Source organism: Schistocerca serialis, chromosome 8 (genome assembly GCF_023864345.2).
Source record: "Schistocerca serialis cubense isolate TAMUIC-IGC-003099 chromosome 8, iqSchSeri2.2, whole genome shotgun sequence".
Taxonomy (NCBI): Eukaryota; Metazoa; Arthropoda; class Insecta; order Orthoptera; family Acrididae; genus Schistocerca; species Schistocerca serialis.
The window spans coordinates 331,353,700-331,376,724 of NC_064645.1; the positions used below are offsets into that span (position 1 = coordinate 331,353,700).

Below are 23,025 nucleotides of genomic sequence, written 5' to 3' on the forward strand. Positions count from 1 at the left end.
TGTCCTGTATGTTCAAGAGATGTTGACTTCCTAATATATTTTTATTTGTTCTGCAATCCGTCCATCAAGTTCTTCTGTAAATGTGCTCTCATTTTATGCTTACATTTAATTGTTGGACTCTAGTGAAATTTGTAATAGTCATAGATGCACGTTATGTTACTTACACTTCAAGTAAGTCTCATCTGGAGCATGAAGAGAACTGCAGTTTGCTCAGGACACTCATACAGGCAGTTGCACAGTAAAAGAAAATATATTGTAGGGTTGTCTTCATTCCATAGGTTATCGTTTTATTTTCATTTTAATAGTGCATATGGATTATTTATAAAATATACAATAGCAATACTAACATAATATTGATTTCATTATTACATATATAAGAAATATACATACCTGATCTATTAAATACAATATCGAATTCTATTGACAACAAAGAAGAGGTACTGTATGAACCATCAAACCTAACAAAACCTAGATTTCGGTTACGAACATTATAACAAAAAATCGCTTTATTTTCAGTTTAATAGTGCATATGGATTATATATAAAATATACAATAGCAATACTAACTGTAACACTAACATAATATTGATTTCATTGTAACATATGTAAGTAATATACATACCAAATCTATTAAATACAATATCAAATTCTGTTGACAACAATGAAGACATACTGTATGACCCATTAAACCTAATGAAACCAAAATTTCGATTATGAATATTATAACTAAAAAATGAATAATTGCCTGTGTCAAGGAATGATAATGTTTCATTATTTCTGTTATAGTTACCGATACGAAAATCTTGAAAATTTAGTAAACAAATATTGCTTCCATTGGTGGCAATATTAGTATTATCATGATATATATAAAATATACTAAATACAATATCACGTATTATTGATAACAATGGCAAAATACTGTTTGAGCCATTATACCTAACAAAATGAAAATTTCGGTTACGAAAGTTATAACTAAAAAATGAATAGTTGCCTATGTCAAGAACTGATAATGTTTCATTATTACTGTTATAATTACCGATACGAAAATCTTGAAAATTTAGTAAACAAATATTGTTTCCATTGGTGCCAATATTAGTATTGTCGTGATATATATAAAATATACTAAATACAATATCACGTATTATTGATAACAATGGCAAAATACTGTTTGAGCCATTATACCTAACAAAATGAAAATTTCGGTTACGAAAGTTATAACTAAAAAATGAATAGTTGCCTATGTCAAGAACTGATAATGTTTCATTATTTCTGTTATAGCTACCAATATAAAAATCATGGAAATGAAGTAAACAAACATTTTCATTGACGACAGTATTAGTATAATCGCTATTATCAGTGTCTCTACACATATAAAATATATTAAATACAATATCATGAACTGTTGGTAGCAATGATGGGATACTGTTTGAGCCACTATACCTAAGAAACCAAAAGTTTTGGTCATGAATGTTATAACTAAAAAATGAATAATTCCCTATGTCAAGAACTGATAATGTTTCGTTATTTCTGTTATAGTTACCAATATAAAAATCGTGGAAATGAAATAAACAAATATTGCTTTCATTGATGTCAATATCAGTACAGTCACAATTATCAGTATCACTGTGATTGTCACCATCATTATATGAAATGTCATTATCACAGTCATTGAAATACACATGTGATGGTCTGCTGGTGTCACAGGGTGAGAGAAGCTGCTCCAGTCCTGAGTGCTCTGTGACACTGGGCGGCCATATCTCCACAGCTACCTCTTCTCCCTGCACCTAAACAATAATATGCCAGCTGTCAAAAACCCCAATGGTCGAGGAAACAATGGAACATTCATTCAACTTTCGACCTTCCCTCATCAATTTCGTAACAGGTGGACAACTTCAACTATCTGAAACTATTGTACTACCACAACTATATCAGTAAGATATTGACTTTATTGTGAAAGAAGAAAATATAAAAATGCAGTAAAAGAACCAGGCAAAAAGGAATATAAACGTCTAAAAAATCATACCAGTGCAAAATGTATAATGGTTAAGCAGGAATCGTTAGAGAACAGATGCAAGGTTACAGAAGCACATATATTTGGAGGATAGATAGAAACCACCTACAGAAAAATTAAAGATACCTATGAATGCCAAGAGTTCAGATGGAAAACCACTACTAAGCAAGGAGGGGAGCATTGAAAGTTAGAAACAATATACAGAGGGGCTATACAAGGGAAATGAACTTGAAGACAATTTCATAGAAAACAAAAGAGAAGGTAGATGAAGATGATATGGGAGACATGTTAGTGCAAAAAGAATCTGACAGAGCACTGAAAGACCTAAGTCGAAACAAGGGTCCTGGCATAGACGAAATTCCCTCAGAACTACTGATAGCCTTGGGAGGGCCAGCCATTACAAAATTATTCCACCTAATGTGCAAGGTATTTGCGACTGGTCAAACATGCTCAGAGTTCAAGAATGCAAGAATTCCAATTCAAAAAAAGTAGATGTTGATGGGTGTAAATATTACTAAACTATTAGTTTAATAAGTCAAAATATTGACGTGAATTACTTGCAGAAGAGTAGAAAAAGTGGTAGAAGACGATCTTAAGGAAGACCAATTTTGGACTTTGGAGAAATGTAGGAACACACGAGGCAATGCTAGCTCTGTAACTTCTCTTAGGAAATAGATTAAGGAAAGACAAGCCTACGTTTATACCATTTCTAGACCTAGTCACTGTTGACTGAAATACATTCTTTGAAAATCTGAAGGTAGCAGGGGGAAAATACAGGGAGTGAAGAGTTATTTACAGCTTATATGGAAACCAAATGGCAATTATATGAGTTGAAGGGCATAAAAGGGAAGGACTGGCTGGGAAGAATGTGGGACATGGTTGTAACCTACCCCCACCATTATTGAATCTGTACATTGAGCTAACAGTAAAGTAAAAGGAAGAAAAAATCAAGGAAATCAAAACAAGGGCAATGGAATGTAATCGAATTAAGTCAGGCATTGCTGAGGTAATTGGATTAAAAAATGAGGCATTAAAGGCAGTAGATGAGATTTGCAATCTGGACAGTAAAGTAACTGATGATGTGAGAAATGGAAGGGTGTAAAATAAAACTGACCATGGTAAGAAAAGCATTTTTGAGAAACAGAAACTTGTTAACATCGAATATAATTTAAGTTTTAGGGAGACTTTTCCGAAAGTATTTGTTTGGAGTGTAGCCTTGTATAGAAGGGAAACGTGGACAATAAGCAGTTCAAACAAAACGGAAATAGAAGCTTCTAAAATTTGGTGCTACAGGAGAATGTTGAAGAGAAGATGGATGGACAGCATAACTAATGAGGACATACTATATACAATTGGTGAGAAAAGATATTTGTTGGACAAATTGACTATAAGAAGCCATCGGCTGATAGGAGACATTATAAGAAATCAAGGAATCATCTATTACGTAAAAGATCGAAATATGAGAGGTAAAAATCGTAGATCAGATGAATATAGTAAGCAGATTCAATATTGCAGTAATTTGATTATGAAGTACTTCCACAGGATGGAATAAGATGGAGATATGCTTCAAACCAGTCTTTAGACTGAAGACCATGACAACATGATGATGATCTCAGCACAATTTTAAAAATCTGTTGCTGATTCGGTGGGATATTTTCCAGTTGAGATTAATATGCTTTGGTAACACCCATCTATTTAGTTGGAGATGAGGAAACTACCACTACTTATGGACCTATTTCATTCTCCCAAGTCTTCTAAAATGTGTTTGAGGAAGTTATCGTGTTTAACTATGCATAACTTGCTAATCGCTTCTTAGTTTGGCCGTTTTAAAGGATTCTCCTTAGAGAAAACAATACATGATCTCATATATTAGTTACTGGCACAACTAAACAAAAAATGTTTTCAGTTATTATAGTTTGTGATGTTTCTACAGACTTTGGACCTATTTCATTCTCCCAAGTCTTCCAAAATGAGTTTGAGGCAGTTATCATGTTTACCTGTGCATAACTTGCTAATCACTTCTTAGTTTGGCCATTTTAAAGGATTCTCCTTAGAGAAAACAATACATGAGCTCATATATTAGTTACTGACAGAACTAAACAAAAAAATTTTTTCAGTTATTATAGTTTGTGATGTTTCTACAGACTTTGAACCTCTTTCATTCTCAAAAGTCTACTAAAATGTGTGTAGGAAGTTATCGTGTTTAACTGTGCATAACTTGTTAATCGCTTCTTAGTTTGACCATTTTAAAGGATTCTCCTTAGAGAAAACAATACATGATCTCATATATTAGTTACGTGCAGAACTAAACAAAAAATGTTTTCAGTTATTATAGTTTGTGATGTTTCTACAGACTTTGATTGAGTAAATCACAATATGATACTTGGCAAACTAAGGTATTATGGCATTAGTTTTTGCATGAACGGATTCTTACCCTCATTACAAAAGACAGTGTCTCATTGACAGAATGCCACAGGTATGAAACTAGCCTAAGAGTGCATAATCACAAAAAGTGGGGTTCTAAAAGATTTGCATTAAATCCATGCTTATTCTAAACTTACACAAACATGCTTTCAATGACTTTATAGACCTCTTCAGCACTAACTTTTTGATGACATAAGCATGCCACTACTAATCAAGGGTCCAAACTCAGTGTTAACAGACACAGCTCAGATGATAGCTGATCAAGTCTAGATCTAATCCATAGCAGGCATTTTGTCTCAGTCTCTCAAACACTCATGTTGTACAAATCTCAAACTAGTAATGGTATCTGCAGAAGCAGACTTTAACGATTATACCCAAAATGAAGTACAGCATGTAAAGCTTGATGAGGTTTCCAGTGGATAACAAAGTCAAGAGGAATCAACACACAAATAAGTTCATGAACAAACTCAGAGTAGCATACTCTGCCCTTACAAGGATTTGTCACTGTGAGTAGATAGTTACTTACATGTTCCACAGAACATTTTGCACGATATATTGTAATGATGTGGAACAAGTCATTTTACATTCACATCACAAATGAACTTGTATATACAGTTACATTCTGAAGTTTAGTAACTTTTTTCACTAAAAGGGAACAGATATACAGATGTGAGTTAGTAATTCCAACCCACCATCTTTTACACAATTCAGTAATAGAAAGTCTTCTACAGAATGGATGGAGTTTTCAATGAGAAAGTTTCTCAGTTTGTTACCAAATTTTATTTTGCTGTCTGCCAGACACTTTATATCACCTGACAAGTGTTCAAAATTTTTTTCTGCAGCAGTATGCACATTTTTTCATGCTAAAGACAACCTTAATGTGGTGTAATGAATGTCATTTTTCCTTCTGGTATTATAAATATGTACCTCAATATTCATTTTGAATTGTAGTGCATTAATTATAACAAACTTCATGAGGGAATAAATATATGGTAAAAAAATAGTCAGAATGCCCACCTCAAACACTTGTGCACAAGATGACCATGGGCGAGCACCAAATATTATACTTGCAGCATGTTTTGCGCAATGAAGACTTGCTTCCTTCAAGATGAGTTGTTCCATAATGTTTATCCATATGACATTATTGAATGAAACCATGTAAAATATATCGACTTACTGACTTGTCTCTCAGGAAGGTTTGCAATCATTCTAAACGCAAGTGTGGCTGAACTAAGTTGTTTTGGCATTTCCAAAATACGTTTTTTTCCAATTTAAATTCTCATCAGTATGGACACCTGAGAATTTAGAAGTGTCCACCCTATTTATTATTTCCTCACTAGGTGTTACACTTATTATTGGTGTAGTAGCTCTAGATGGAACTGAATATATTGTGTCGTTTTAATATTGAGGGTGTGATCATACAAGGAACTTGTCAGTGATACTTTCAGAAACTTTGTTTACTATTTCTTTTGTTTCTGCACATGTTCTGGGATTGATGGCAATACTAGTTTCATCTGCAGTAGGAACTAATTCTGCTTGTTGTATACTAAATGTAAGATTGTTGACACATATGAGAAACAGCAGTTGACCTACATAAATGGTTTCTCCCAAGTCAAAATTATGTTCCTGGACCATATTGCTTAAACTGATAAGTATAACTTTCTGAGGCTATTTGTTGGATATAACACTATCCACTGGCTGACTATATTATCAATCCAATAAAACTTCAATTTATCTAGGAGAGTGTTGTGATTCACGCATTGAAATGCTTGCATAGTTTGCAGAAAATACTAACTGCTGTTGTTTTATTATTGCAAAATTTGCTGAGGGAATATGTAAATAGCATTTTCAGTAGAGAAACTCTTCAGAAATAGAAGCTGTGATTTGCTGAGTATGTTATTGTTTTTCAGGTATGGTATTATTCTAGGCTACATCACTTTCTCAAAAATTTTGGAAATTGATGTCAGCATGTTGTTACTGACATCTCTCCCATCACTTTTCTTAAGGAGGGGTTTGTCAATGGCATGTTTCAGGCTCTCAAAAAATGTCTTGCATTAATGATGCATTATGTATTGAAAATAAGATAATGCTTATTATAAGGGAAAATCTTTAGTTGTCTATAAGAACCACCATCAAAACCAGATGAGCTCTTATTTTTGAGAGATTGTATAGTTTCCTTAATTTCAGACGGACAACATGGTGCGTGATACATTCACTCAATGATGGAAGTTACATTTTCAACATACTGCTGTTATTTTGCTCTTGAACTGTTTATTCTGATGTTTTCTACTATATTTAAGAAAGGGTTATTAAATATATTTGCTACTTATGAATCATCACATATTGTCTTACCATTCAGTTTGGTAGAGATGTTATCCTGTTTTGTGGCCAGTTGCCCTGTCTCTCATTTCACGAAATGTCATATAGCCTTAAGCACGCTGCCAGAATTACTGATTTGTTACATATATGCATGTTTTTTAATTTTTTAATAACTTTTTAAAGTAATTATGAGTACCTTTTGCAGTGTACAGCTACTGCAGGATCTCTACTCCTTCTTTCCCTTTCATGAGATGCTTCAATCCCTCTAGTGATCCACAGTTTTTTACCTGGTTGTTTATTCTCTTTTCTGGTTAGCTTGTGCAGAAATCTTTTTTGAAATACCAGTATGCATTTATTGTGGAATAGATTAAATTATATGTTATCATTTGGTACATACAATAGAATACATTAATATTTGTTCCATAGATCATGAATATGATATTTCTTAATGATGTGGAACATGTCAGTTTAACATATTTCCTTTACAGAATGTTTTTTATTTTATTTTATTTATTTATTTTTGCAGTTACTACTTCATATTTAAAAATTCATCTACTGAGTAGAAACAGTTGTCATTCAGAAATTCTTTTAATTTGTTTTTAAATGTTGTTTAGCTATCAATCAGATATTAATGCAACTTGGCAAAAGACTGAAGATTTTTGTGGCAGCATAATTCACTCTTTTCTGTGAAATTTGGTCAGAGTCCATTTGCAGAGACCCATTTACAGAGTCAATTTTCTTAAAGACATTCCTTACAATTTCCCCACCTGATTCTTGTTTGTAGAGTGTGATTACTATACTTGTATCATCAGCAAAGAGAACTGCCTTTGCATCATTATCATACTTTAAGAACAATATGAGCCCAAGTCTGACCCCTGTCTTTCTTGATACATCTGCAGTTAGAGGACTCTTCTGATTTTTGTAGATAATCTGTACTGTTAATTTAAACCTTCTGCATTCTTCCAGTTAAATATGAATCAAATCTTTCTGCACTGTCCCACTTGTACCATAATACTTAAGTTATCTAGAAGAATTTCATGATTAATACAGTTAAAAGCTTTAGAGAGTTCACAGAATATCTGAATAGGAGATGTTCAGTTATTCAGATTTCATTGTAAATTATGTCCCATGTCATCTTCTGTAAACTATTCTCAGAAAGTTGGTCCTGAAGTCATTAATTGTTCTAACTGATTTCCACAAAGGAGTATCCATGCTGTAAGGCACTATGTTATTTATCCTAACTGCGCATCATGATCAGAAAAAGTATTTCTTACTGGGTAAACAGTTATTTCCTTGCTATGAGCTTCATTTTTGTCCTGTACCATCTGGGCTACACTCCTTCTATGACTACTACCTAGGAACAAGACTGTTTTGTTCCAACTCCATGCTACGCTATGCAGGGACTTTGAGGATGTAGATCAGGTAATTATAGTTGGGAGAGCAGGAAACAGTCTGGCTATGAATCCAAGATATAGTATTAGGAGTGACCTGGACAAAATAGGAGCAGAAAGTGGACACATGAATGAGGGGTTTGTGGAGGTCTCTCAGCAGCATTATCAGCCATGGGTAACACTGCTGTATGGCATGTTAAGACTGAGCTGAACTGGATGCTCCACACAATCACAAAATCTCACATAATTGTTGTTCCAGTTGATGCTGTTGGTAGGTGGGAACACATTACACATGACCTGTACCTAAATAGGAAGGGGAAATATAAATTAGCTTCTCTATTAGCAGATACTGTAAGGGGGGGCACAGGCACACAAGGGATGATCCCTATGGTTACTGGGACCAGGCAGACAGGTTTGTTAGATTAAATCCATGGTTAAGACACACAATAATCAAGAAAAATAGAATAAAAGAAGCTTCATGTACAGTAAATAGGGATAAAGCTAAGGATAGTATCAATTTACTTCATCAAAATATCAGAGGAATAAAAAATAAAGTAGATGAGCTGATACTGTGTTTAGATGATCTCAAAAATAAGAATGAGATTGATATACTTTGTCTGCCTTAACAATATGTATCTGTGGTGATGGAAGATGTCAGTATAAATGAGTATAATCTTACACTTGTAGACATTGCATGGAAAAGGAGGAGTTACATTTTACACGAAACAAAGGTATAAGTACAAGCAAATTTTGTGTCAATCAGAACTTCGAAGTTTCTCTATGTGAACTACAGTTAGATAATGTAGTGTGATATTAGCAACAGTGTACAGGTCCCTATTAGGAGATTGGGAGCTATTCATTAAAAAAAGAGGTTTGACTCCCTTGTTTGTCAGACAAAAAGAAGAAGTTATTAATCTGTGGTGATTTCAATGTAAACATTTTAAGCATTTCTGATAGGAAAAATTAATAGAAGTATTATTAATGACATATAACTTAGAATCAGTGATCAATTTCCCTACACATATAGCTCTAAAAGATAATGTATTTGTACAGCAAGAGGATGTAAAACTAACTCATGTTTTCCCTGTGATAAATGTATTATCAGACCATGATGCACAACTGATTAACTTACATAGCTTAGCAGGGTGTACAGTTCAGAAACTATTAAGTAAAAGTGTAAGGCTGCTCAGCCCAGTATTCATAGAGCACTTCAGAGAAAGTTTGAGGAATGTTACTTGGTGAGCTGCACATAGTGAGACAAATGCCAATGATAAGTGCAACATACTTCTTGATAAATTTATATTCCTTTTTGAACACTGTTGCCTCAAAAAATTACTAAATGTAAGACCAAACAGTTTTCAAAGAAACCTTGGATCACTACAGATATTAAAGTGTCTTTAAAAAGGAAAAGAAAATTGTATGAGGCAGCAAGAATTAGTAAAGACCCAGAAGTAATTTTACGCTATAAATATTATTGCAACGTACTGAGAAAAGTTGTCAGAAAATCAAAAATTATTTATATTAGAGTTGAAATTAACAACTTGGGCAATAAAATGAAATCAGTATGGAATTTTGTTAGAAGAGAGACAGGAAAAGTAACCACTGGGGTAGATAGTATTACTATTAAAGAAAATGATAGCATCTTCACCAAGAGCACGCAAGTAGCTAATGTACTGAACAACCATTTCTTAAGTTTAGGTAAATAAATTGGTGAGAATAGTTCAAAAGAAAAAGCCATGCATTACATGGAAGAGTCAATTTTGAGAAACCCTGGTCAGATTAATTTTCGATTAACAACTACTTGTTAAATAAGCAAAATCATTAAACCTTTGAAAAATAAATGTTCTGTTGCAGTAGATGACATCTCTAAGAAGATATTAAAGCAATGTGAAGCAGTTACAGCTGACGTTCTGAGTCACATCTGAATGCATCACTAACTCAAGATATTTTCCCAAACAGGTCAAAATACGCCATTGTCAAACCTCCCTACTAGTAGGGGACACCACTGACGTCAATAATTACCGACCAATATACTTTCTCATTGTAAGACATTTCCAGGGGCAGATGTGGACTCTGACCACAATCTATTGGTTATGACCTGTAGATTAAAACTGAAGAAACTGCAAAAAGGTGGGAATTTAAGGAGATGGGACCTGGATAAACTGAAAGAACCAGAGGTTGTAAAGAGTTTTAGGGAGAGCATAAGGGAACAATTGACAGGAATGGGGGAAAGAAATACAGTAGAAGAACAATGGGTAGCTTTGAGGGATGAAGTAGTGAAGGTAGCAGAGGATCAAGTAGGTAAAAAGACCAGGGCTCTTAGAAATCCTTGGGTAACAGAAGAAATATTGAATTTAATTGATGACAGGAGAAAATATAAAATGCAGTTAATGAAGCAGGCAAAAAGGAATACAAACGTCTCAAAAATGAGATCGACAGGAAGTGCAAAATGGCTAAGCAGGGATGGCTAGAGGACAAATGTAAGGATGTAGAGGCTTATCTCACTAGGGGTAAGATAGATACTGCCTACAGAAAAATTAAAGAGACCTTTGGAGATAAGAGAACCACTTGTATGAACATCAAGAGCTCAGATGGAAACCCAGTTCTAAGCAAAGAAGGGAAAGCAGAAAGGTGGAAGGAGTATATAGAGGGTCTATACAAGGGCGATGTACTTGAGGACAATATTATGGAAATGGAAGAGGATGTAGATGAAGATGAAATGGGAGATACGATACTGCATGAAGAGTTTGACAGAGCACTGAGAGACGTGAGTCGAAACAAGGCCCCCTGAGTAGACAACATTCCATTGGAACTACTGACGGCCTTGGGAGAGCCAGTCCTGACAAAACTCTACCATCTGGTGAGCAAGATGTATGAAACAGGCGAAATACCCTCAGACTTCAAGCAGAATATCATAATTCCAAACCCAAAGAAAGCAGGTGTTGACAGATGTGAAAATTACCGAACAATCAGTTTAATAAGCCACAGCTGCAAAATACTAACATGAAATCTTTACAGACGAATGGAAAAACTAGTAGAAGCCGACCTTGGGGAAGATCAGTTTGGAGTCCGTAGAAATCCTGGAACACGTGAGGCAATACTGACTTTACGACTTATCTTAGAAGAAAGATTAAGGAAAGGCAAACCTACGTTTCTAGCATTTGTAGACTTAGAGAAACCTTTTGACAATGTTGACTGGAATACTCTCTTTCAAATTCTAAAGGTGGCAGGGGTAAAATACAGGGAGCGAAAGGCAATTTACAATTTGTACAGAAACCAGATGGCAGTTATAAGAGTCGAGGGACATGAAAGGGAAGCAGTGGTTGGGAAGGGAGTAAGACAGGGTTGTAGCCTCTCCCCGATGTTATTCAATCTGTATATTGAGCAAGCAGTAAAGGAAACAAAAGAAAAATTCGGAGTAGGTATTAAAATCCATGGAGAAGAAATAAAAACCTTGAGGTTTGCCGATGACACTGTAATTCTGTCAGAGATAGCAAAGGACCTGGAAGAGCAGTTGAACGGAATGGACAGTGTCTTGAAAGGAGGATATAAAATGAACATCAACAAAAGCAAAACAAGGATAATGGAATGTAGTCGAATTAAGTCGGGTGATGCTGAGGGAATTAGATTAGGAAATGAGACACTTAAAGTAGTAAAGGAGTTTTGCTATTTGGGGAGCAAAATAACTGATGATGGTCGAAGTAGAGAGGATATAAAATGTAGACTGGCAATGGCAAGGAAAGCGTTTCTGAAGAAGAGAAATTTGTTAACATCGAGTATAGATTTAAGTGTCAGGAAGTCATTTCTGAAAGTATTTGTATGGAGTGTAGCCATGTATGGAAGTGAAACATGGACGGTAAATAGTTTGGACAAGAAGAGAATAGAAGCTTTCGAAATGTGGTGCTACAGAAGAATGCTGAAGATTAGATGGATAGATCACATAACTAATGAGGAAGTATTGAATAGGATTGGGGAGAAGAGAAGTTTGTGGCACAACTTGACCAGAAGAAGGGATCGGTTGGTAGGACATGTTCTGAGGCATCAAGGGATCACCAATTTAGTTTTGGATTGCAGCGTGGAGGGTAAAAATCGTAGGGGCAGACCAAGAGATGAATACACTAAGCAGATTCAGAAGGATGTAGGTTGTAGTAGGTACTGGGAGATGAAGAAGCTTGCACAGGATAGAGTAGCATGGAGAGCTGCATTAAACCAGTCTCAGGACTGAAGACCACAACAACAACAACATACTTTCTCACTGCAATTTCAAAAAACTGTAGAGAAAGTAATGTGCTCAAGAGTGGCTAGCCATCCCAGTAGTAATGGGATATTTCCAGAATGAGATTTTCACTCTGCAGCGGAGTGTGCGCTGATATGAAACTTCCTGGCAGATTAAAACTGTGTGCCCGACCGAGATTCGAACTCGGGACCTTTGCCTTTCGCAGACAAGTGCTCTACCATCTGAGCTACCGAAGCACGACTCACGCCCGGTCCGCACAGCTTTACTTCTGCCAGTATCTCATCTCCTACCTTCCAAACTTTACAGAAGCTCTCCTGCGAACCTTGCAGAAGTAGCACTCCTGAAAGAAAGGATACTGCGGAGACATGGCTTAGCCACAGCCAGGGGGATGTTTCCAGAATGAGATTTTCACTCTGCAGTGGAGTGTGCGCTGATATGAAACTTCCTAGCAGATTAAAACTGTGTGCCCGACCGAGACTCGAACTCGGGACCTTTGCCTTTCACAGGCAAGTGCTCTACCATCTGAGCTACCGAAGCACGACGCTTCTGCCAGGATGTTTCATATCACTGCACACTCCGCTGCAGAGTGAAAATCTCTTTCTGGAAACATCCCCCAGGCTGTGGCTAAGCCATGTCTCTGCAGTATCCTTTCTTTCAGGAGTGCTAGTTCTGCAAGTTTCGCAGGAGAGCTTCTGTAAAGTTTGGAAGGTAGGAGACGAGATACTGGCAGAAGTAAAGCTGTATGGACCGGGCGTGAGTCGTGCTTCGGAGGCTCAGATGGTAGAGCACTTGCCTGCGAAAGGCAAAGGTCCCTAGTTCGAGTCTCGACGGGCACACAGTTTTAATCTGCCAGGAAGTTTCAGTAATGGGATACTTAGTAAATCACAGTTTGGATTTCAAAAATGCTTTCCCACTCAGAGAGCAATATACAATTTTACTGCCCACTTAATGGATCCTTTAAAAAGTTAAATGTCACCAACAGGAATTTTCTGTCACTTACTCAAAGTGTTAGATTGTGTGAACCATGACATTATGTTACAGAAATTACAATTGTATGGTATAAATGGTATAGCATGTGAGTCGTCAAAGTCATATCTACCTAACAGCAAGCAAAAAGTTTCTTTATATGGTTTAAGTAATTTAAGGAAGTTTATCACTTTATATAACTGGTGTGAAATTACACAAGGTGTTCCACAGGGTTCGATCAAGGGTCCCCTTCTGTTTTTGATATATGTGAACGACCTCCCTTCTTACTTGAAAGAAGAAGCTAAACTGACACTGTTTGCTGATGATACAAGCATCATTAATAATCCAGTTAAAGGAACTCCAATAGAAAATGATACAAATAATGTCTTTGGGAAAGTTATTGATTAGTTTTTTTTTTAATGGGCTTGCTCTGAACTTTGAAGAAATACTGTACATACAATTTTCTAATGCAAGGAGTACAGTTCCTTCAATAAATATAACACATCAACAGAAGTCAATAGATGGGGTAGAGCATACTATGTTTTTGGGTGTACATATAGTTGAGAATCTCAATTGGAAAATTCATCATTTGAATGTCCTAAAGCGACTAGGTTCAGCAACTTTTGCAATCAGAGTAATTGATAATTTTGAGGATATAGAAATTAGCAAGCTAGCATACTTTGAATACTTTCACTCTCTGATGTCATACAGAATACTATTTTGAGGTAACTCAACACTTAGACAAAAAGTATTCACTGCTCAAAAGAAAGTGGTTAGAATAATGTGTGGGGCTCATAGTCGCACATCTTGTAGGCATCTCTTTAAAGCATAAGGAATTCTTACAACAGTCTCACAGTACATTTACTCAGTAATGAAATTTGTTCTCGACAACATGGACCAGTGTAAAAACAACATTGACATTCATGATTATAATACCTGAAGAAACAAATACACTATTCTCAACTTAACTTATCTTTGGCACAGAAATGGGTAAAATGTGTCGCAGTACAACTTTTCGATACATTACCAGATGAAATAAAATGTCTTGCAGACAGCAGTAACAGTTTTAAAAATAAATTGAAATCATATCTCCTTGACAACTCCTTCTGTTCCATAGATGAATTTTTGAATAAGAATAAATAAATCTATAGGTATAATACATGTATTTTGTGCCATTTAAGTGCATGAGGTAGGTAACAAAGATTTTAAGCATTTTTTTAAAAAAAGACCTTCATTCATGTGCACATTTCTTATGCACTTGACACATTCCACATCATAACTGTTAGCATGAGATTGATCAATGGAACATGCAAGTAACTAACTAATTAACTCTCTCCATTAAGTTTCTTTGCTAGAAGTCAGCTGCACCCTAATGTGGCCTACAGCTGGATAACACTCTTCCCCTCCCATGTCAGGTAACAAGTCAGATTTATTTCGTTGTTTATGGTGAAGAGCTATTCTCCTTTTATCTATTGCTTGTTACCTTTACTCAGTTCCAAAGATCATTTACCTACTTCAGCCAGCTAGTTCAAATTTCAAGTGATCTAATTCTGCCTGACATATCATAAACCACCAACCAGGTATACGGAGTAGGTGCCAGGTAAGCAACAAGGGACCCGCTCAGACATTGCATTATGAGAAACATGACAACGTTCAGAAGCATTACATTGTGGCATGTTACAGCTTTCAAGCATGCATGTATGCAACCACTAAAAGGAAACATTGTCCCCTGTGTGCATTAATCGTTTTCATACTTGTAGCAATTGCTATAAAAGAGAACAGATTGATATGCCTTTCTAATAGCAGACGGAATTTTTGAAATTTTATTGTATTCTTATGCACATAGTTGATCAAATCTGCTAATTTCACAATAAATAAAGTCTTTCTTTTCAGTGAATAGATTAATTCCTTAGAATGTCTTTCAGACAAGTATGTAACCTATTTCATGGTATTTTACACATTTTGCTCATTTTAGATTCGACACTAACCAAAGCGCTTAATGTCATGATGTTATCAATGTGTTTTGCTATATCTGTTAAGGAATGTTTAAGTTAAATAGAACTCTACACAATTTCATAGTTTTGATTTTTCATTTTTTTCGGTAATTTATGTGGTAAATAAAGAACCTGTAAAAGAAAATGCAGTAAAATGTTAAAATTATCGGAGCTACAATTAATTTGACACAGCTCTGTTGCTGTTTTTTATCATTAGCAGAAAGAATTTGGAATTTTTCTGGGATTTTCGCTTTTAGGATCCTTTTAACAAAGTTTCCAGTTTACTTATTGCTTATCGAGGATTTGCCCACAGCTGGTGCAAAGATACCTGTCATCTGAGGTAGGTGTGGCTTTGGCACATGCAGAATCTGCCTTGTGTGAATAAGTGAGTCTAGCCTACCAAGCAGGTCACGGGGTGCATAATGTTGGTATCTAACACTGAGGTATGGAGAATAGGCGAGAACAGTAATATTTGTACACTCATGTCAGTTTTGTATGATTTGCATGTCAGCAGAGTGAGCCCAACTTGAGTGAGGTGTGCTTAATCACGTATTTGGCGAGTGGAAAATATGTGCAAACATTTATGATTGATTTATGAGTATTTTTATATTAAATGAGACAACAGACAATTTTTTGTGGTGACCTTGTGAAAACTGAAAGCAATGGATGCACAGAGGACACCGAGCATGGTACATCAGTGGTAATCACACTAGACTCAATTTGAAAGGATAGCGTTTAAAATATGGATGAGACCACCCTGACTTAGATTTATCTGTGATTTGCCCAATTCCTTTGAGGCAAATACCAGGATGATTCCTTCAAAACGGCATGGCTCATTTCCTTTCTCATCCTCAAAAAAACCTGTACTTATGCTCTATATCTAATGACCTCGATTTTGACAGGATGTTAAACCCTAAACTTCCTTTGTTCCTTTGCACTGATGTGTGGACAAACATTAGACAGTGTGGGGGCTTTCTTGTCTAAACATGAAGTACAATTCAGTTGGAGTTTAATATAAACTGTTGCTGATTAGAAGAAACATTTCTCATCATTTCAATGCATTTTTGAAAAAGCTAATCAAAAAGAACTTTAAACAACCATGGAAAAAACGCATGGATCACAAGCTGGATCAACATATCTTTTGAAAGAAGATGTTAAATGTATTCGGCTAGAAGGAGCAGAGATTCTGCAGTAGTTAAACACTACAAAAGCCACTCAAAACTACCGTGAAAATTTATTAAAAATTAAGAAATTTGCGTATATGTAAGAAATCAGTAATTCTGACAACATGCTGAAGGTTACATAAAATTTAGTGAGACGAGAGACAGGGAAATCGGCCACAGGATAACATCACTACCGAACTGAATGAGGGACGATATATGATGATTCATAAGTAGCAAATATATTTAATAGTTTTCTTAAATATAACAGAAAACATCAGAACAAACAGTTCAAGAACAAAAGCACTGCAGTACATCGAAAATGTAACTTTCATAATATTCACTCATATGAATGAATATATCACCAACTTCTCCTTCTGAAATTAAGGAAATTATACATTCTCTCGAAAATAAAAGTTCATCTGGTTTTGATGGTGGTTCTTATAGAGTACTAAAGATTTGTTCCCTTATAATAAGCACTATCTTATATTCAATACATAATGCATCACTAATACAAGGCATTTCTCCAGTGAGACTGAAATATACCATTGACAAACACCTCTTTAAGAAATATGATAGGAGAGATGTCAGTAACTACATGCTGACATCATTTTCCAGAAGTTCCTCATGTTGCATATTGTAAATAATCCAATGCAGTTCAAAAAACAATTGTGCATATAAGTACCATACCTGAAGGAAAAATACCATTGCGTGTTTCCTATTAAGGCTGTCTTTACACAAAAAGGGGTGCACAATTGTGGAATAAAAATATTTGATCAGAGTAAAATTTGCAAGCAAACTAAAAAAGTTTCTCATTGAAAAAAATTTCTATTACTGTACAGTGTAAAAGTTTGTTGGTAAGAATTACTAACTTACAATGGTAAACATAGTTAAGAAGGGACTTTATAAATGTTCACCATGTAGCCGTATTTAAAAATTAAGTTGTGAAGTATATGTAAAACTACTCAGTCCACATATTGCAGTTTGATGTGCAAACGATCAGCAGAACATGAAACTGACTAACTATGTATTAACAGCATCAGGTTATGTGGAGGAGTGAGAAAAGAAGTTTGATAGGGTATGTGTCACAAAGGTACCTAGTTAGGAACTCAGTAACTGTCAAACGTGACCTTTTGGAGTAAGTTATCCTTCAGTACCGTGCAAAAAGTCGATAGCCTAATGCAACATTAAAAATACAGTAAACTAATAGAATTCAGTATTCAGAACCAGTAATTTACCTAAATAATAGATAGGGAGACTTACAAGTGACGAGTCTCGATAGCCCAATGGCAGGTCCTCCAGCATTTCACTGATATGGGAAGGCTGGCGTGTTACAATGGGAACATGTGCCCCAGATGAATTGGCCGCTGTGTGCATCTCATCAACTGACTCGTCGTGTACACGAGCAGAATCTGATGCCATCTCATCCAAATCAGCTTCAATGTCTGTGTCGTTTACACTTCCCTTGTCACTCATTTTCAACTCTCTGAAAAACAGAAAACACACTTTATAGGTTATGGGTTCCGCCTTTTTGCCAACACACTGTTTTTTTTTTTTTACCCAAAAATGTTAGAGCACGTCTGGGCCATCATCAGTGGGTTTTTGTTTATTGAAAAACTGTGAAAAGTGAACGTATTTTAGGTTGTAAGTAATTTAACAAAGTGAGTCTAAAGGAAGTTTTTCTTCGTTTTGCTTCTTATCGTGATTTTACATTATATGGTTTTGCAGGACCACTAGTATGGTTTCCTGCACTGATAGCTTGTCATCTGCAAACCAAAAGATGAAAGTCTGGGTGAGTTAACGCATCCCCTGATTTTTGAAAAACTTGATTTTTGCATGTCAAATGTTTCGTGTATATATGTGTTACTATTAACGTTTTGTTGTGACTGATCCTTTTCCTTTTGTGTTCCAAGGACACTGTGCGCACATGTTAATGTACTTTGCGTAATTTCTTTCTTTATAAACGCCTTTTTATTACGTAAAACGCGGTGAGCACTATGTTTGTCCTACGAATACTGATTGAAAAGTGATGCATGTGAGTTGATATTTTCCTGATCTGTTGAGCTTATCTGTGGGTGTCTCCTATGTTCTGAGTTTTTTCTGTGCTGTATTGTCTGTCCTATATGCTGTTTGAAGTCCCTCTTTCTTCAATATATAGCCTATTCTGTGGACGTTTTTGATACTGTAGGTGAATATGTGCCATTTTCTATTGTGTGTGAAGACTTCCAGCCCACATATTTTGCTTATGCTCTCTCAGTATTCAAATATCATGTAGTATTTTGGAAAACAGTGATACAAGTTTTAAACCATTTTGAGTACAGAATTAATGGAAATAGTGGACCAAATGTCATCATGCAGGCAGCTGTTGAGGAAATATAAAATACTACCACTTCTTTGTATATACCTACCAGATAATGCTGTAATTGTAAAAGAAAAACTAAACAGTAGCACTCCACATGGCACCCATAATTCATCTGTAAATAGCTACTAAACATGAGAAATAAGCTATCCACATATACAAAGGACAAATACAGCACTATCGCATTCCTCATCCTGGCATCAAACTGTATAACGCATTACCCACTTCAACAAAAGTAATAACGGACATAAACAGTTTTAAATGAGTCTTGAAGGGTTACTTGATTGAGCACTGATTCAATGCAGTAATGGAGTATCCAAAAAATAAAACTGTAACATGAATTAAAATTGAATTTCTTAAATATATAAGAGGCATACAGTATTGTGTGATATCACTGTTGTTGACAAGATGTGTGGGAAAAATTTCAGAAATTGCGTTTAGTTATTAAGGCAAGATTCAGAATCTTTTTTACACTGCAGAGTCCTTGATTCACAGAACTAATAAATTATTTAAGACAAAAGGGTATTGCAATTTGCACTCAGATAAGTAAAGAATAATTAGTCCTATACATGTAGTCAGTAAGCCAAATTCAAGCCAATGTCAAGATTAACCTAACCTAACCTAAAGTCTTAATAGTGTTGCAGGGGTAATCAAACTTAGAAGTTCACAACAAGTAAGATGCGTAGTAGTACATTTACAAAATCATTTTGCGCGTGCTGAATTGTTGTAGTTTGTACATACCTGAGATATATGTTGCTACAGTGCTTAAAAGACGTTCGACAACAACTAGAAACACTTCTACAGATCGAATCTTTTCCTTCAGATAGATTTAGATTGCCCCTGTCTTTTACAATCACAGGACAGTCATCTCTTGCACTTTGGTTTCAGCTAACATAGCTCCCGCCTTCCGCTGTACTGCTTCAAGTTAAGGCCAGAATATCGTTCCGGTGTTACTGACGTATGCCACGACGTCACCATGTAACGTTGATGGCTAAACTCACTGTGCTGTAAGTCCCGCAATACTGGTTGGTCAGAATCAGTCTGAAAAGATCGGGAGGGTGTTGCAGGGACGAGTGTGGTGAGAAATAATTGTTAAGAAAAACATTCCATACGTTGTGCAATTTCAGTGTTACTTAGCACTGAAGTTAGCTAATCAGGTCGTTGCGCGCGCAAATTCAAGCACTTTTACACGTTAAAATGCTTCAAGACATAATTACCTGTTAATCTGGGAGATACATTGTTGAAATGTTCATTATCAGTTAAAATACGCCTTTTTTGGAAGACATAAATTTAAGCTACATGAGCAAAAACTAAGTGTTTTCGCTTTGAGGAAACCAAACGAAGGTCAAGTTTGGCAGCACTGTCTCTGGCAGGCTGCTTGAATTTGGGCGCGTGACGATCTCATTGGCTAACTTCAATGTTAAATAACTGAGAAACGACGCAAAGTATCGATTTTTTCCTTACTATTTATTTCTCAGCACAGCTTCCCCTACAACATCCTTACAAGCTTTCTACACTGCTTCTGCTCATCCTGCACACAAACCAAGGCTGTTTTAGGACGGGCAGAGAAAGCGATTAAACAAATGAACTAAGTCTAAATTGTAGTAGAAATAAAGACAAGGAAAAATTATCACAAGAAAAAAGTAGGGCTATGAAGTATGAAACAAAGATATTCAAGTAATGTAGGAGACACTGTCACAGATATACCAGATAATTTACTGGGCTTTCTGGAATAGCAGCTGAAGGATGGTGCCAACACATCAGTGAAGTAACACTTCGATATCCAGAGAAGAGCCAATCGACGATACTTCAGCATGTAAGGAATGTGAAAAATGTTTTCTGAAAGTCATCACCTGCGTAACATTTAACTTCAGGTGGCATGAAAGATGCCAGCAAGCTAATCTAAAATTTATAAATGACAATTTTCCATGGTCTTGTCGTGTTTGTGTACCTGAAGAAAAAGTGGATCTGATAAAAACTGTGAACTCGAAAGTCCAAATTATAAAGCAACATAACAGTGACATGGAAACTCTAAAGATAGGATTTCCATCATTGACAGAAGGAAAGGAGAAACTTCCTTGTGAAAAGTGATCGTATTCTCAAGCTGTTAAATATGCACACAACGTCACTCATTCTCAAAAGACAATACAAAGTGAGAGAAATGATCAAAATTAAGTGAAAAAGGATTCGACAGATATATACAGAACACGTGAAATTGACAGACATGTACAAACAGATTAATGTAAGAAATGTAAGTAAAACCTATGCTCATGAACAGAACTGAGTGTAACAAAACGAGTTTCTTTAAACTGGCAATTCTATTCCGAAAAATATCGATGCCACAAACCGTTAAACCCATGTTCTACATAGCATTAGGATGCATCAGATGAATAAACACTTGAAAAACGTTTGAAGTACCAAACAAACCTCAAAGGAGGTTCCAATGTCTGCAAAGAAAATTATAGAGGTTTCTTTGCGAATTTGGGGACGAATTCTCTTCCTAGCAGAGTGAAAACGACGCCATAAACGAAACAAGAAATGCGATTAGAAAAGCCGAGAACATCCATTGCGAATTCAAGACGGTAATAAGTGCAGTTATGCACATCAAATCAGTGAGCAATATCTATACATACAGGATAATTGACTATGTGCTATATCAGGTGACACTTTAGGGGCGGTATTTCTAAATCATAATAAATGCATTACCAGTAATAACTTAAAACCAGACAAATTTCACTTGGGTAGTTAGGCTCTAAAGATTGCAGAAAATATTGACAGCTGTGTTTAAAAAAATAAATTAAAAAATCCAAATGGATTTTTAGTTAATGTGGTGATAATTTTAAAAAATAGAAAAGATGATAGATCAGACCAGCGAGTAGAAAGGTTTAATGAGAAACAGGAATCTGAAAGCAAAGTAGTAATAAATTCTCAACAAAGCAATCCAGAAAAATGATTTTATGCTATTTTACCAGAATGTTCGGTCACCATGCAAAAAGTGAATAGAACTGGAAATGGTCATTTCAGATTGATTCTTCTCTGTTGTGTTCTGAATGAGCACTGGTTAAGAGAAGATGTATTACATAAATTTTACATACTGCTGCTTGACAGATAAAATTTACTACAGATGCAGTATGGTCATAGCTTCCAAATAGATGAAAGTAGCAAAGCAAATATCAATATTGAACAGCCACGATTTACATATAGATAATCTTATTTTTGTAGGGTGCTTTATAATGGCAATTAAGCCAAAACAAGCCTGTCATGTAAAATATTAATTATGTTAACTTATTGCAGTTGGTTTAAGAGCTTTCACTTACAGTATGTCTTATAATGACATATACTATCCTGTGGACCAACGGAACATAGGACTGTGAACTGACTGGCCACACTTGTAGAAACCAAAACCACTTCTTGGTAACTGCAGCTCAGTCAAAAGTGGTACACTGTAGCTGCAATCATTTACAACAGTTTAAGACGTTGAACTGTGGAACATACTGAAATACCTGCCATACAGTTACCAGCAATAAAACAATTGTGGTACGGATCTCCAGACTGATTTATTAACTTTCGTAATCATAATTACTGCAATGACATCACGATCGCTTATCCTCTTCTTATACAGACATTTTCGATAAGGTCCGGCTTACTTGTAGCCGAAAGGTCTAGGATATGTCCACTGTGTGTGAGCTGCCGAGATAGCTTTTCAAGACAAGACAGTTTTTAGAAAACGTAGTCGAACATATTTCGCATGACTGTGTGTCTGTACCCCCCCCCCCCCCCCCCCAACGCAAAAAATCCAGAGACACCCCAGTCTATACTCAGTAGATTAAAGTCGCCTCCGTCCGCAGCTCGTGGTCGTGCGGTAGCGTTCTCGTTTCCCATGCCCGGGTTCCCGGGTTCGATTCCCGGCGGGATCAGGGATTTTCTCTGCCTCGTGATGACTGGGTGTTGTGTGCTGTCCTTAGATTAGTTACGTTTATCTAGTTCTAAGTTCTAGGGGACTGATGACCATAGATGTTAAGTCCCATAGTGCTCAGAGCCATTTGAACCATTTTTGAAAGTCGCCTCCAACTAGTATTGCATGATCTGGTTATTTACGCGCTATTTCAATGACTCTAGAACTTTCACAGCAGAATCGGTTTCCCGGTAAAAACACCCGACAATT

The 23,025-nt window shown here is 35.9% G+C and overlaps 1 protein-coding gene across 3 annotated transcripts; it reads right to left on the reverse strand.

Annotated features, from left to right (window-relative positions):
- Nucleotides 1-273: 273 nt before the first annotated feature.
- On the reverse strand, nucleotides 274-22,565 carry LOC126416808 (putative uncharacterized protein DDB_G0289263). Of its 3 annotated transcripts, XM_050084687.1 has the most exons (4): nucleotides 22,178-22,565; nucleotides 19,602-19,865; nucleotides 17,765-17,987; nucleotides 274-1,783 (listed from the first exon to the last, which is right to left on the reverse strand). In XM_050084687.1, exons 3-4 carry the CDS (start codon nucleotides 17,975-17,977, stop codon nucleotides 518-520), a joined length of 1,479 nt encoding a protein of 492 aa, XP_049940644.1. In that variant the 5' UTR covers nucleotides 17,978-17,987; nucleotides 19,602-19,865; nucleotides 22,178-22,565; the 3' UTR covers nucleotides 274-517. The 3 variants fall into 3 exon arrangements, with proteins under 3 accessions (XP_049940644.1, XP_049940646.1, XP_049940645.1); XM_050084689.1 differs by lacking the exon at nucleotides 19,602-19,865; XM_050084688.1 differs by lacking the exons at nucleotides 19,602-19,865; nucleotides 22,178-22,565 and having other exon boundaries at nucleotides 17,765-19,576.
- Nucleotides 22,566-23,025: the final 460 nt, after the last annotated feature.